The following is a 14377-nucleotide window of genomic DNA, read 5'->3' on the forward strand; positions in this document are numbered from 1 at the left end:
TTATAATTTCGTTATTTTACTAACCTATCTAATGACTCGTCGGCGCTTTATCAGTAGGTTGCACGACACATGAAGCATTTTTTTTTTTAGCTTTCACTTAAGAAGAGTTGTGCACTTTTTATTTTAATATATCTCTTTACATAAATACTATTTTCCACTTAAAAACTATAATTTTGTTATTTTACTCTCCCAACTGACTCATCCGCGCTTTCCAATAGGTTGCACGTAAGGGGGAAAAATATTTCTTCCACTTAAGAAGAGTTGTGCACTTTTAAGCACTTTTTATTTTAATATATCTCTGTACATAGATATTTTTTTTCTACTGAAAAACTATAATTTCGTTATTTTACTAGCCCAACTAATTAGTACTGATCCGGGCTTTTTAATATATTGCACGTAAGAAAAAAAGTACCTTCCTTCCACGTAGAGTTGATACAATGGCGTTGGTGTTGGTTGCTAAAAAGGGTACTACTTCGCCTATATGGCAATTTTTTGGATTTAGACCTGATGAGAGTGGACAGCCAAGGGACCCGTCCGAAGTTTTGTGCAAGATCTGCTCATGTGTGATCCGCGCAAAAGATGGCCAGATCGACCAATCTGCATTTTTCAGCCATCCGTTATGGAGCTATTCGATTTTGCATATTATTTTTTAAACGTTCATTTGTGTAGTTCATATGACCACTTTACAATATTTCAATAACATAATTTATTTTGTAGCCTGTGCTGAAGTTAATTGTGCTGCTAATTATAAGTGAAATGTTAATGCCGAGTTTCGGTCTGAGTGTTGTTCCCGTTTTCTTGTTCTTTATTTGTTGTTCTTCTATGTTTTAATAAATGTGTGTTATTCATATTCACCTTGTTTCTTTCATTTGATTTGACATTATGGATTTATGGCCATATTAACCAGACAAAAGTTATTTGACATTCGCTGGTATGGGTTTATCTTAAACTGCCGCTTCAGTGTATACAAGAGCTATGTGACAATGAGCAAGATTTTCTGAGACACTATAACTACTAATAATTAATTAATAAAGGCTATTTTCTTGTAGCCTACAACATAAAATATTTTAATCTAAATGTACAGTGTAAGACATTGTGCCAGCGGGGGCGTGGTCAAGCGCCCGTCCGGGAGAGAGAAGCGGTAAGGGCGCTCACACCTGGGCCAAATTATGACTAACACCTGTCTCTAATTGCAGTAGAGTGAGGAGAGCGGTGAAAAAGCCAGCGGCCGCAGAGCAGAGAGAGCCGACCAGAGCAAGCCAACCCAGTGCGCTTGTGTTATTGTGTGTTGGTTTTTCTATAATTGTTTGTGAGACAGACAACCATTAAAAACCTTACCTTTTTCCCTGGAACCTTCGTTTCCTGTCCTCCTTCCCGTGAGGGTTCTACAGACATGTAAAAAAAAGACAAGAAGCTAACAATGTCAAGATCAGTATTTGTGTAGCCTGCCTGACACGGTATTTTCACAAACTAACATGTCACGTCTCTGGCATATACTACAGTATTTAAAATAGCATATATGCATTAGTTATATTCTCAATTTAATTTACAGAGCAATCCCTGCAAAGTTTTTAGGTTAACTATAGAAGAGACTAGGATTAGTGAGTCACACTAGCAAGACTCGCAAAAGGGGGCGTGGCATCACGATGGTGGCTCTACATCGTGATGTTGGTCAGCCATCACGATGGACGATGATATCGTCCATCGGCACAACCCTAGCTGATATAGGGCCATATCGCACTCTTGCTCGTGTTATATTGCTTAAATATGTCATGTGAGGTTATTTAGTTTTTCATATGTGTACAAAAGTTATTTTTATGTGAGGTTTGTCTCTAATTTGTGTTGTTGATGTCATTTTGTTCACTTTGGTTAGACTCTTGAACTTTGTTTGCTCATACAACAAATTATTTCTAGTCAGTGCAATATTGTTTAAGTGAACAGCAATAATGGATCATGATGGAGAAAAAATTATTTGGTTAAGTTCAAGTATGTCTTACTAAGACTTAAAACAAATTATAATTTGGCATTCTAATATGATTTGGGGAAAATAATAATTTGGCATTCTAATATGATTTGGGGAAAATAAACTTAAAATTCAGACTGAATATGGTAATAAAGCTGGGTCAATGCAATACAGTTGTGACACATTGAGCAGTTACTATCTTTAGAGTATATAATCATTTGAGTTGACAGTAAGACACACAGACATAAACATTTCACATATAAACGCAATAACTGTGACAATCAACAAACAAATTTTCAGGTTCATGCCACAATGCATGCTGGGTGCCAATGCTGAGTTCTGTACTATGTGGATGCCCACAGTGCATTACGGCATAAATCTGAAAAGGAGTTTGTTGATTGTCACCATTGTTGTGTTTTGATGTCTGTGTGTATCATTGACAACTCAAGAATTCTATCCCTGAGAGGAAGTATATGCTCACTTTGTTAAAACATGATATACCCATCTTTTTATTTATTACTATTATTATAGTATATTTCCATAGAAAATGCAAACTTCAAATTAAGCTATGGCTTCTATTCTTTACACTTTAAATGATGCCTCAATGAGGGTAAAAGTATTCTTTCATAGTGCATCACATCTGTTCTCTTGAGCAATACTGTGGTATATATATAGTAGTGGTGGTTGTGGTGGTGGCGAAGTGGGCTAAAGCAGATTACTGTTAATCAGAAGGTCGCTGTTTGATCCCCACAGCCTCCACCATTGTGTCCTTGAGCAAGGCACTTAACTCCAGGTTGCTCCGGGGGGGATTGTCCCTGTTACAAGTGCACTGTAAGTCGCTTTGGCCAAATGCATCTGCCAAATGCATAAATGTAAATGTAATACTGTGCTGGTTGGTTGGAAGAAAATAACTGTATGATTATTCAAAGTTCAAGTGTCTAACCAAAGTGAACAATAATCACTGTAATGGTGACTTCAAGTGAAACAATAAAATGACATCAGCAACACAAAATAGAGACAACCCTCTATTAAAAATAACTTTTGTACACATGAAAAACAAACCCTGCATTTCTTAAACATTCGCACACATCATATTAAGAGATTGTTGTCCAATAATCAATTTTATTTGCAGTTGATTTACATCTCAGTTAGACCAATTCAATTGTTGTGTTGTCTGTTGGTTTGTTCTCGTTCTCCTGTTCTTGTTGTCTCTCACTCTTTCCTTGTTAACAGCAGGTGTCACCACTAATGATCAGTCATCACTCAAAGAGTGTATCTACTTGATCTCATTAATTGCTTGGCCAATTCAACATTCAACACAACACAGAGTAGATTCAACACTGCTCAGTGTTAGTTTTTATCACTCCTGTAGAGTGGACTCCTGGAGACACCAAGGAGTGTTAATTTAACACTGGGGATTTTGCTGTATACAGTCAGTTTTTAAAGCATTGGGCATACTTTGAAATTATCAGTCCCCCAAAAGCATGCACATACTCTGTCTGTAAAATATATACATATGAAAATGTGTAAGAATCATACATTTAATAAATAAATAAATAAAAGTCCTTTATGAGCACACAAAATATGTGTCAGGGTAAGGAAGTTTCTTGCTGGCATGGTGTAGTACACAACTCAAAACCATATGGTAGTTTTATGGTAGCTTGATATACAGTTGTATATCTTTTTTAATTAGTTGGCTTTATTAAATGTTCTTTTAATATAAAGTGTTACCCATTTATGAATTAATAACTAGTTACCCTCTAGTTATTAATTCATAAACTAATACAAAATGAACTGTTAAGCATTGATGTTAATTTAATAAAACATAACTGAGATGTCTCCTGATCTATGATCATATTGTTTACAGTTAAGAGTGTGCATTTCAGGAAAGTGAAAAAAAAAAAGTGGGATAAGTAGGCCTGTGAGATTATCTGTTATTGCACGCCTCTGCCCTGTGGCTGAATAAATCTGTCCTTTACTGGCAGCAATTGGGTTGCACCCCATAGGATCAGTCTTCTAAGAGCTGCAGGGCTTGATCAAGGCTATCAGTCATGCAGTAAACCCTTCCTTGCTACTGCATGCATACAAAAAAAAAACGTCTCCCACTGATAGCTACTCCACAGAGCCTCACTGATATCTAAGAAAATTCTCATATAGGCAGTTAAAGTGATTTAAAACAGAGAACATTAGTTTAAGTGTTTAAACATTTTGTAAGGCTGCGCTTTCTGAAGAGCAAGCATTTATTTACAATCTATGTATCATTGTAGGCATATTAAAATCGACAGGATGTTATGAGAATATCTGAATAATTTGAACTCCCCTTGGTACCATTATGTTCCCATTATTGATGGAGGCATGGACATGTTTTCTCCAAGTTATAGAGCAGTGTGGGAAAGGCTATGGAAAATCCCTATCACCACACACAGGAAGTCACATGTGTACATGCATTGTGTAACATCAGCACTCTAAACTAAGTTTGCCCTCTAGTGGATTAACTGTTCAATCACAGTAGATATCTGTCTGTACAATGCAACGGTTGCATTCTCTCACAAAAGTGTGCATTCCCTTGCAATTGTTTTGGGTTCTCACAGTAGCATTATTCGTCCATCGTGAAAATTAATTGTGGTTTTACGGCAGTAAACATAGCTGAACTATGGTATTTGTAGTAAAACCATATAGTTACCACACAATTTACCATGGTTTTACTTCAGTAACTTTAGTTCAACTACAATATTTACTGTATTAAAACCATTAACCATTACTATATACAGTGGTTACTATAGTAAAGCCATAACCAAAATGTATTATGGTTTTACTACTGTCAAGTAACCATATTTTCTGATATAATATTGTATGATATTCAGTTTACTGTAGTGAATCCTGGTTAATTTTCATTTAACTGTAATTTTATTTATTTATTTATTGGTTACAACACAAATTAACATAGTTAAACATATGAACTGTGATTTTTTTTTATCTTAGTTTTGGTTTTCCTGTATTATCACTGGTTTTACTATGAATGTCACAGTTAGAATATGGTTAATGTAGTAAAGCCACATTTTGTAGTTATGGTTTTACTAAAAATATCACAGTTCAACTAAACTATGCTTACCTTTTGCAAGTGAACCCTATTCAGAATTAGTTTCAGAAAAACTATTTCAGAAAATACATTCTCTTCCTGTCCCCCATTTTGTTAAAAAATAAATGGGTAAAAAAAAAAAAAAGAAAAGAAAAAAAGAATCAGCTGTGGCTGAAATGTGCATGTCTAAATTTGGGTAGTCCACTCAAGTTGCTAATTCTATGATCATGCTTTAAACTTTTTGTCATTGTCTATCCACTCTCATGTTGCTACAAACTCGTGTGATTTGTCCCTCTGAACACAGTAGTTCATCATGAATAGATGTCAAATAGATGGCGATCTCTGTCTGTCAAATTCTGTTGCAGTATTGCTTGAAGTTTTTCAGTCACACTAGAATATATTACATCAGTATTTGAACCTTGATGGCAAATCGAAAACTCAATTACTATAATTTCCTATACTGTATGCAAATCAGAGCTGTAATAACCATAGACCAGGGCCAATATTCAAAATAGTGGTCTACTGATTTGGGTTTTTTACATTGTTGATTATTAAATTATTATATTTTGTCCCCCAATCCTGATAATGTGGTTCCATCTTTGTGCAAAACACTACTACGGGACACAATGAGCCAGTTCTACCACTGGTGCCCCCTCCAGAAAATATGTACATGATGCCTCTGGGCCTGTTTGATGTCTATGCAATTTCAATATGAATAGTAAAAAATAATGTGCTTTCCATTTGTAGGGTATTTTACCAGGACCTCGTTTACCACCGAATGGTCGACCTGTGGATATAACTGGGCAGGTCCAACAACAGAGGTCAGCTGTTCTCAATTCACTGAAAAACCCAGGCCAGGACCAGAACATTCAGAGACAACTGGGCCAGTCACAACACAGCATCACTGATACAGTGAGTAACAGCATTTTGAGTGTCCTTTATTATTATATTCATATAACGTGTCTTGTATCATCACTTTATCATTGGTTTTAGAACTCTATGCAGTAATAAAATTCCATCCACAAATTCCCTCCAGCTGAAAACTGTAAGATTCACAAACTTCTACATGACACGTTTTAATGTTTCTTCTATGAATATAAAGTCAAATGTAGTTGCAAGCTGAAATTATTAAGCAGTCCAAGCACATGTGATAAAAACATGACCCAAATAGCCAAATTTGACAGAATAGGTGTTGTTTTGGTGTAAATTTTCAACTGATTTGATCCCAGTTGCAAACTAGGATGATCTTAAATTATAGTGCAACTTAGCGTTGAAATTGGAACGCTAGGTCCGGAAAGTATTCACAGCACTTCACTTTTTCCATATTTTTTTTGTTACAGCCTTATTCCAAAATTGATTAAATTAATTATTTTCCTCAAAATTCTACAAACGTACATAAGTATTCACAGCCTTTGCTCAATACTTTGTTGAAGCACCTTTGGCACCAATTACAGCCGCATGTCTTTTTGTGTATGATGCTACAAGCTTGGCACACCTATTTTTGGGCAGTTTCTCCCATTCTTATTTGCAGGAGCTCTCAAACTCCATAAGGTTGGATGGGGAGCGTCAGTGCACAGCCATTTTCAGATCTCTCCAGAGATGTTTAATCAGGTTCAAGTCTGGGCTCTGGCTTGCCACTCAAGGCATTCACAGAGTTGTCCCGTAGCCACTCCTTTGTAATCTTGGCTGTGTGCTTAGGGTCATGTCCTGTTGGAAGATGAACCTTCGCCCCAGTCTGAGGTCCAGAGCACTCTGAAGCAGGTTTTCATCAAGAATGTCTCTGTACATTGCTGCATTCATCTTTCCCTCGATCCTGTTCCTGCCGCTGAAAAACATCCCCACAACATGATGCTGCCACCATCATGCTTCACTGTAGGGATGGTATTGGCCTGTTGATGAGCGATACCTGGTTTCCTTCAGACATGACGCTTGCCATTCAAGAGTTCAATCTTTGTTTCATCAGACCAGAGAATTTTGTTTCTCATGATCTGAGAGTCCTTCAGGTGCCTTTTGGCAAACTCCAGGTGGGCTGTCATGTGCCTTTTACTGAGGAGTGGCTTCCATCTGGCCACTCTATCATACAGGCCTGATTGGTGGAGTGCTGCAGAAATGGTTGTTCTTCTGGAAGGTTCTCCTTTCTCCACAGAGAAACGCTGGAGCTCTGTCAGAGTGACAGACTAAGGCCCTTCTCCCCCGATCACTCAGTTTGGTCGGGCAGCCAGCTCTAGGAAGAGTCCTGGTGGTTCCAAACTTCTTCCATTTACGAAAGATAGAGGCCACTGTACTCATTTGGACCTTCAAAGCTGCAGACATTTTTCTGTACCCTTCCCCAGATCTGTGCCTCGATACAATCCTGTCTCGGAGGTCTACAGACAATTCCTTGGACTTCATGGCTTGGTTTGTGCTCTGACATACACTGTAAACTGTGGGACCTTATATGGACAGGTGTGTGCCTTTCCAAATCATTTCCAATCAACTGACTTTACCACAGGCGGACACCAATCAAGTTGTAGAAACATCTCAAGGATGATTAGTGGAAACAGGATGCACCTGAGCTCAATTTTGAGTATCATGCAAAGTCTGTGAATACTTATCTACATGTGATTTTTTATTTTTAATGCATTTGCAAAGATTTCAAACCAACTTCTTTCACATTGTCATTATGTGGTATTGTTTATAGAATTTTTAGGAAAATAATTAATTTAATCCATTGGATTAACCGCTGTGAATACTTTCTGGATGAACTGTATGCCCTCCAAATGTCCTTTTATCCATATGTACACATTTTTGTTCAGTTTGCATATTCTGCTAAAAGATACAAGCAAATTAGTAATTTTGGGTCAAACTCACAAACATATTGTTTTATGTCTGCTGGAGAGATCTTTAAAATAGTTTTTAATCATTCAGGGATTGACATTAGACCCAAACCAAAATAGCTTATGAAAATGTTGATGCCAGTTCTTGTGGAATATCTGCCTGAATGATTTTGAAGTTCCTTTGCAATTTATGCATCAACATGTTTATTTGAATAAGTATAAATGCATTTATGATTTGACTGTTTTTAAGTTGGCCAAGACTGGCCAGTGTCCACTTAGTCAGTGGTAATTTATGTAACCCAATGTGGTTTTAAAATAGTTTAAATGATGCTAAATGTTGTTCTTTTGCTGTAAATTTTTCAGGAGAAACTGAACACACAAGATCAGTTTAATCGTCATCTCACAAGACCTCCACCAGACTACAAACAACCACGCAATGGAGTTGGAGCTCAGCAGCCAAGCTTATACTCAGGTGTGGATCGTATTTTTGATTTCATATAATGCAGGATGGAACTATATTTACAGTGGGTACGGAAAGTATTCAGACCCCCTTACATTTTTCACTCTTTGATATATTGCAGCCATTTGCTAAAATCATTTAAGTTCATTTTGTTCCTCATTATTGTACACACAGCACCCCATATTGACAGAAAAACACAGAATTGTTGACATTTTTGCACATTTATTAAAAAAGAAAAACTGAAATATCACATGGTCCTAAGTATTCAGACCCTTTGCTGTGACACTCATATATTTAACTCAGGTGCTGTCCATTTCTTTGATCATCCTTGAGATGGTTCTACACCTTCAATTGAGTCCAGCTGTGTTTGATTATAGTGATTAGACTTGATTAGGAAAGCCACACACCTGTCTATATAAGACCTTACAGCTCACAGTGCATGTCAGAGCAAATGAGAATCATGAGGTCAAAGGAACTGCCTGAAGAGCTCAGAGACAGAATTGTGGCAAGGCACAGATCTGGCCAAGGTTACAAAAAAAATGTCTGCTGCCCTGCACAGTGGCCTCCATAATCCTTAAATGGAAGACGTTTGGGATGACCAGAACCCTTCCTAGAGCTGGCCGTCTGGCCAAACTGAGCTATCGGGGGAGAAGAGCCTTGGTGAGAGAGGTAAAGAAGAACCCAAAGATCACTGTGGCTGAGCTCCAGAGATGCAGTCAGGAGATGGGAGAAAGTTGTAGTAAGTCAACCATCACTGCAGCCATCCACCAGTCGGGGCTTTATGGCAGAGTGGCCCGACGGAAGCCTCTCCTCAGTGCAAGACACATGAAAGCCTGCATGGAGTTTGCTAAAAAAACACCTGAAGGACTCCAAGATGGTGATAAATAAGATTCTCTGGTCTGATGAGACCAAGATAGAACTTTTTGGCCTTAATTCTAAGCGGTATGTGTGGAGAAAACCAGGCACTGCTCATCACCTGTCCAATACAGTCTCAACAGTGAAGCATGGTGGTGGCAGCATCATACTGTGGGGGTGTTTTTCAGCTGCAGGGACAGGACTGACTGGTTGCAATCGAGGGAAAGATGAATGCGGCCAAGTACAGGGATATCCTGGACGAAAACCTTCTCCAGAGTGCTCTAGACCTCAGACTGGGCGAAGGTTCACCTTCCAACAAGACAATGACCCTAAGCACACCGCTAAAATAACGAAGGAGTGGCTTCACAACAACTCCGTGACTGTTCTTGAATGGCCCAGCCAGAGCCCTGACTTAAACCCAATTGAGCATCTCTGGAGAAACCTGAAAATGGCTGTCCACCAACGTTTACCATCCAACCTGACAGAACTGGAGAGGATCTGCAAGGAGGAATGGCAGAGGATACCCAAATCCAGATGTGAAAAACTTGTTGCATCTTTCCCAAAAAGACTCATGGCTGTATTAGATCAAAAGGGTGCTTCTACTAAATACTGAACAAAGGGTCTGAATACTTAGGACCATGTGATATTTCAGTTTTTCTATTTTAATAAATGTGCAAATATGTCAACAATTCTGTGTTTTTCTGTCAATATGGGGTGCTGTGTGTACAATAATGAGGGAAAAAAATGAACTTAAATGATTTAAGCAAATGGCTGCAATATAACAAAGAGTGAAAAATTTAAGGGGGTCTGAATACTTTCTGTACCCACTGTACTTATCACAAGGCACTGTGGAATAATTGATTCTGATTGTTCAATAACAGTTTTCTGTGGTGAAATGTTTCCGAATAAATGTTTGTAATGACCATTGTCCATATCAACTCTCATCGGGGAATGTATGTTTTCTACATAGCTTTGCTTGCATTCTCTCTTATCACTCCACGTTCTCTACAACTAAGCTGATAAAATAAATTTAAGAAATCTAAATATTATTTTTTAAGATGGATAATATTCAGTCAGCCGGCCTTTATCACAAAATAAATACCTTCAGGGTGATACAAGAACTTATTCTGATCACTCTGTTGGGTTGAAATTACATCAATGATCAGCTGGCTGTACGTTACACCTTACAAACATTACTAAAGTCTTTATATTGACACCTAGACAACTGATTAGTCTTCATTGTCTTAATTCAATTATTAGACTATTTACGTTTTGTTTTTTAAGCTTTGTCTAACGGCATTCTAAACCAAATATTTTAATGCTGGTATGATCTTTCCCCCAATAACAGGCAATGGGTCAGACCAAAATGACATCCAACCCATGTCATGCCACCTGCCAAATGGACAGGCTACCAAGATGGTGTCAAACTCAGGAGAGCGAAGGTTTCCCCTTGGACAAGACCCTAATCCAGGACCCACACGGGCTCAAGCATGCGCAAGCCAGCTACAACAGCAACCCAACAGCCTGATCCGAATGGGACTTCAGCAAAATAAGACTCAGTTCCATGGGACAAACAACCAGGGTGCCAATTTCCAATCAAGCACTCAGCATTCCATGACAGGTGTCAGTCAAGATGCCATGCTGGGTCAAAGACTGGGTGATAGGACTTCTAAAAACAACAGGATGGACACTGCTTTGAGCTGGGCAACTAATGCCAAGCAGGGCGAGGTGCTATCAGGGCTAGATATCAAAAGGCTCCCCAATGTAGTAGCACCCCACAGTGACAGTCATTTCCCACCAAGCCCTATTTGTCCACCCAGCCAGGTGGCGCCCCACTCTAGCCTGCTGCCAAATAACACTGCAATAAGAGGTTCTGCTCCCAGATCTAGCCAGGCCAGAATACCCCCACAACCCGGGGTGACTTGCCTGAATCAGTCCTCTGCTGAACAGCAAGGATGCCCGACCACATTTGCAGGGATGATCCAAAGCCCAGCAACCTATCAGAACAACCGGGCAGGGCGGCTGACCTTTGACTTCCTACAGGAGGATGATAATACGGTACCCGGGATCAATGCAGACTCCGATTTTATCGACTCCCTGCTAAAATCAGGTTCAGGCAATGATGATTGGATGAAAGACATTAATCTGGAGGAAATTCTTGGTGGTCATTCATAAACAGACTCAAAGCGTGAGAATTTTGTCACAGAATTTTGCTAGAATCCGGAAGTGATGGGCCCTTTAGAATATTTTATTACCTTTGTATTTGTGTGGAAAACACAACTATATTACTATATTGTTGGGTTGGTTTTTCATATCATTTACTAACATATTGTAAAGTTTCATGTTCATGGGGTCTTAAAGGGATCACCAAAAAATGAAAATTCTCTCATCATTTACTTGCTATCATGACAACCCAGATGTGTATGGCTTTCTTTCTTCTGCTGAACACAAACAATGATTTTTAGAAGAATATTTCAGCTCTGTAGGTCCATACAATGCAAGTGAATGGGTACCAAAATTTACGTTTCAAAATGCACATAAAGGTAATAAAATTAATCCATAGGATTTATGCCACAAAATAAGGTAGAAACATCACAGTCTGTGAAAAAGTTATATTCTCTGATATATGAATGTTTTTTCTTCAGGATCATGGTAGTGTACTTTTTCACCTGGAATTCTGCCGTTAAACATTTTTATTTTTGTTGTTTTGATGAAGTTTAAATAACGCAGACTGATGGGTTTAACAAAAGCAAATACCATTGATTAACAACTCACTTTAGGTCCGTCTTTAAGGTTTATTCGTTATTGTTAAAAATCAATTTGTCTATGGAGAAAATGAATGGGATTTTTACTTCTAGAACCAGACTTACGCTCTATACTGTTCCACATAACATGGAAAATTCAGATCTGTTTTGACTATTCACTCTTAAATGACACATCAATGGAAAATAAAAAAAGAGCCGTTTTTGTTTTTAAAAGAGCCGTTGTAATAAAAAATATTTTCATTTTGTAATACGTTTAAAATAATAAAATCTGTTAAAGGAACTACTGTGTACTTAGTTAGAATACTAAAATATATTGAATATAAATACAACATTTTTAAAGGCACAGTAAGTTAAAAGGTCTTATTTGTAATATTCTATTTATGCATCTGTACATTTATCCATCAGTATATGAAATGTGTTTTCTATTTCTTTTCCATAATTCTTTCATAAATGTGTATATCCTACTGTCAGTTTAGTCTTTGATAATAAACTTCATCAATAAAGAAAGTTTTTGGGAATTCATGTCTAATATTTCAGGTTAAATGAAAATGTAAAATATGAATTCTAAAATATTGTTGTAGATGTGGCCAGGTCGGCAATGCTCATGCTCCATTGTGTGATGGCACTTACAGTGAGGGAAAAAAGTATTTGATCCCCTGCTGATTTTGTACATTTGCCCACTGACAAAGAAATTATCATCTATAATTTTAATGGTAGTTTAATTTGAACAGTGAGAGACAGAATAAAAAAAAATAAATCCCAGGTGTCTTTTATACAGGTAACGAGCTGAGATTAGGAGCACACTCTAAAAGTGTATAAAAGACAACTGTTCACAGAAGCAATCAATCCATGGCAAAGACCAAAGAGCTGTCCAAGGATGTCAGGGACAAGATTTTAGATCTACACAAGGCTGGAATGGGCTACAAGACCATCACCAAGTAGCTTGGTGAGAAGGTGACAACAGTTGGTGCGATTATTCGCAAATGGAAGAAACACAAAAGAACTGTCAATCTCCCTCAGTCTGGGGCTCCATGCAAGATCTCACCACGTGGAGTTGCAATGATCATGAGAACGGAGAGGAATCAGCCCAGAACTACACGGGAGGAACTTGTCAATGATCTCAAGGCAGCTGGGACCATAGTCACCAAGAAAACAATTGGTAACACTACGCCGTGAAGGACTGAAATCCTGCAGCGCCCGCAAGGTCCCCCTGCTCAAGAAAGCACATGTACAGGCCCGTCTGAAGTTTGCCAATGAACATCTGAATGATTCAGAGGAGAATTGAGTGAAAGTGTTGTGGTCAGATGAGACCAAACACTTAGTCTCATCTAAGTGTTTGGGCATCAACTCAACTCGCCGTGTTTGGAGGAGGAGGAATGCTGCCTATGACCCCAAGAACACCATCCCCGCCGTCAAACATGGAGGTGGAAACATTATGGTCTGGAGGTGTTTTTCTGCTAAGGGGACAGGACAACTTCACCGCATGAAAGGGACGATAGACGGGGCAATGTACCGTCAAATCTTGGGTGAGAACCTCCTTTCCTCAGCCAGGGCATTGAAAATGGGTCGTGGATGGGTATTCCAGCATGACAATGACCCAAAATACACGGCGAGGGCAACAAAGGAGTGGCTCAAGAAGATGCATATTAAGGTCCTGGAGTGGCCTAGTCAGTCTCCAGACCTTAATCCCATAGAAAATCTGTGGAGGGAGCTGAAGGTTCGAGTTGTCAAACATCAGCCTCAAAACCTTAATGACTTGGAGAAGATCTGCAAAGAGGAGTGGGACAAAATCCCTCCTGAGATCTGTGCAAACCTGGTGCCAACTACAAGAAATGTCTGACCTCTGTGATTGACAACAAGGGTTTTGCCACCAAGTACTAAGTCATGTTTTGCAGAGGGGTCGAATACTTATTTCCCTCATTAAAATGCAATTTAATGTATAACATTTTTGACATGAGTTTATCTGGATTTTTTTTGTTAGTCTGTCTCTCACTGTTCAAATTAACCTACCATTAAAATTATAGACTGATCATTTGTTTGTCAGTGGGCAAACATACCATATCAGCAGGGGATCAAATACTTTTTTCCCTCACTGTAAGTGTGTATGACCCATGGTGATAGGAAAAATTATTGGGAATGATCAGAGAATCCAGCTTGGTCAGTTCCCAACTCATCTGCTCCCCATTGTGTTCTTTTACAACTCATTGGGCCTGTACAGCTCTACCACAGACTACCACACCTGGAGTTGCAAGTTTGCCTAGGGCATGCTGTTTGACTCCTGTCAGGCCTCCTAAGCAACCAATTGCCCCGATTGCTAGGTTGAGTAGAGTCGCATTGGGTTAACCTCCTCGTGGTCGCTATAATGTGGTTCTCGCTCTCGGTGTTGTGAGTTTTGCGTGGATTGTGCGAGAATAGCATGAAGCCTCCACACGCTTAGGT

At 38.7% G+C, this 14377-nt stretch overlaps 1 protein-coding gene across 2 annotated transcripts in view; it reads left to right on the forward strand.

The window, feature by feature from the left end:
• zmp:0000001236 (mastermind-like protein 2) overlaps window positions 1–12379 on the forward strand; it is a 124996-nt gene extending 112617 nt beyond the window's left edge. For both annotated transcript variants that reach the window (XM_052110800.1, XM_052110798.1), the window contains exons 3-5: window positions 5790–5954; window positions 8222–8330; window positions 10522–12379. In XM_052110800.1, the coding sequence (XP_051966760.1) occupies window positions 5790–5954; window positions 8222–8330; window positions 10522–11348 (1101 nt within the window). In that variant the 3' untranslated portion in view covers window positions 11349–12379. The remainder of the gene's footprint in view (window positions 1–5789; window positions 5955–8221; window positions 8331–10521) is intronic.
• Window positions 12380–14377: the final 1998 nt, after the last annotated feature.

This window comes from Xyrauchen texanus, chromosome 38 (genome assembly GCF_025860055.1).
Source record: "Xyrauchen texanus isolate HMW12.3.18 chromosome 38, RBS_HiC_50CHRs, whole genome shotgun sequence".
In the NCBI taxonomy this organism is placed as follows: domain Eukaryota; kingdom Metazoa; phylum Chordata; class Actinopteri; order Cypriniformes; family Catostomidae; genus Xyrauchen; species Xyrauchen texanus.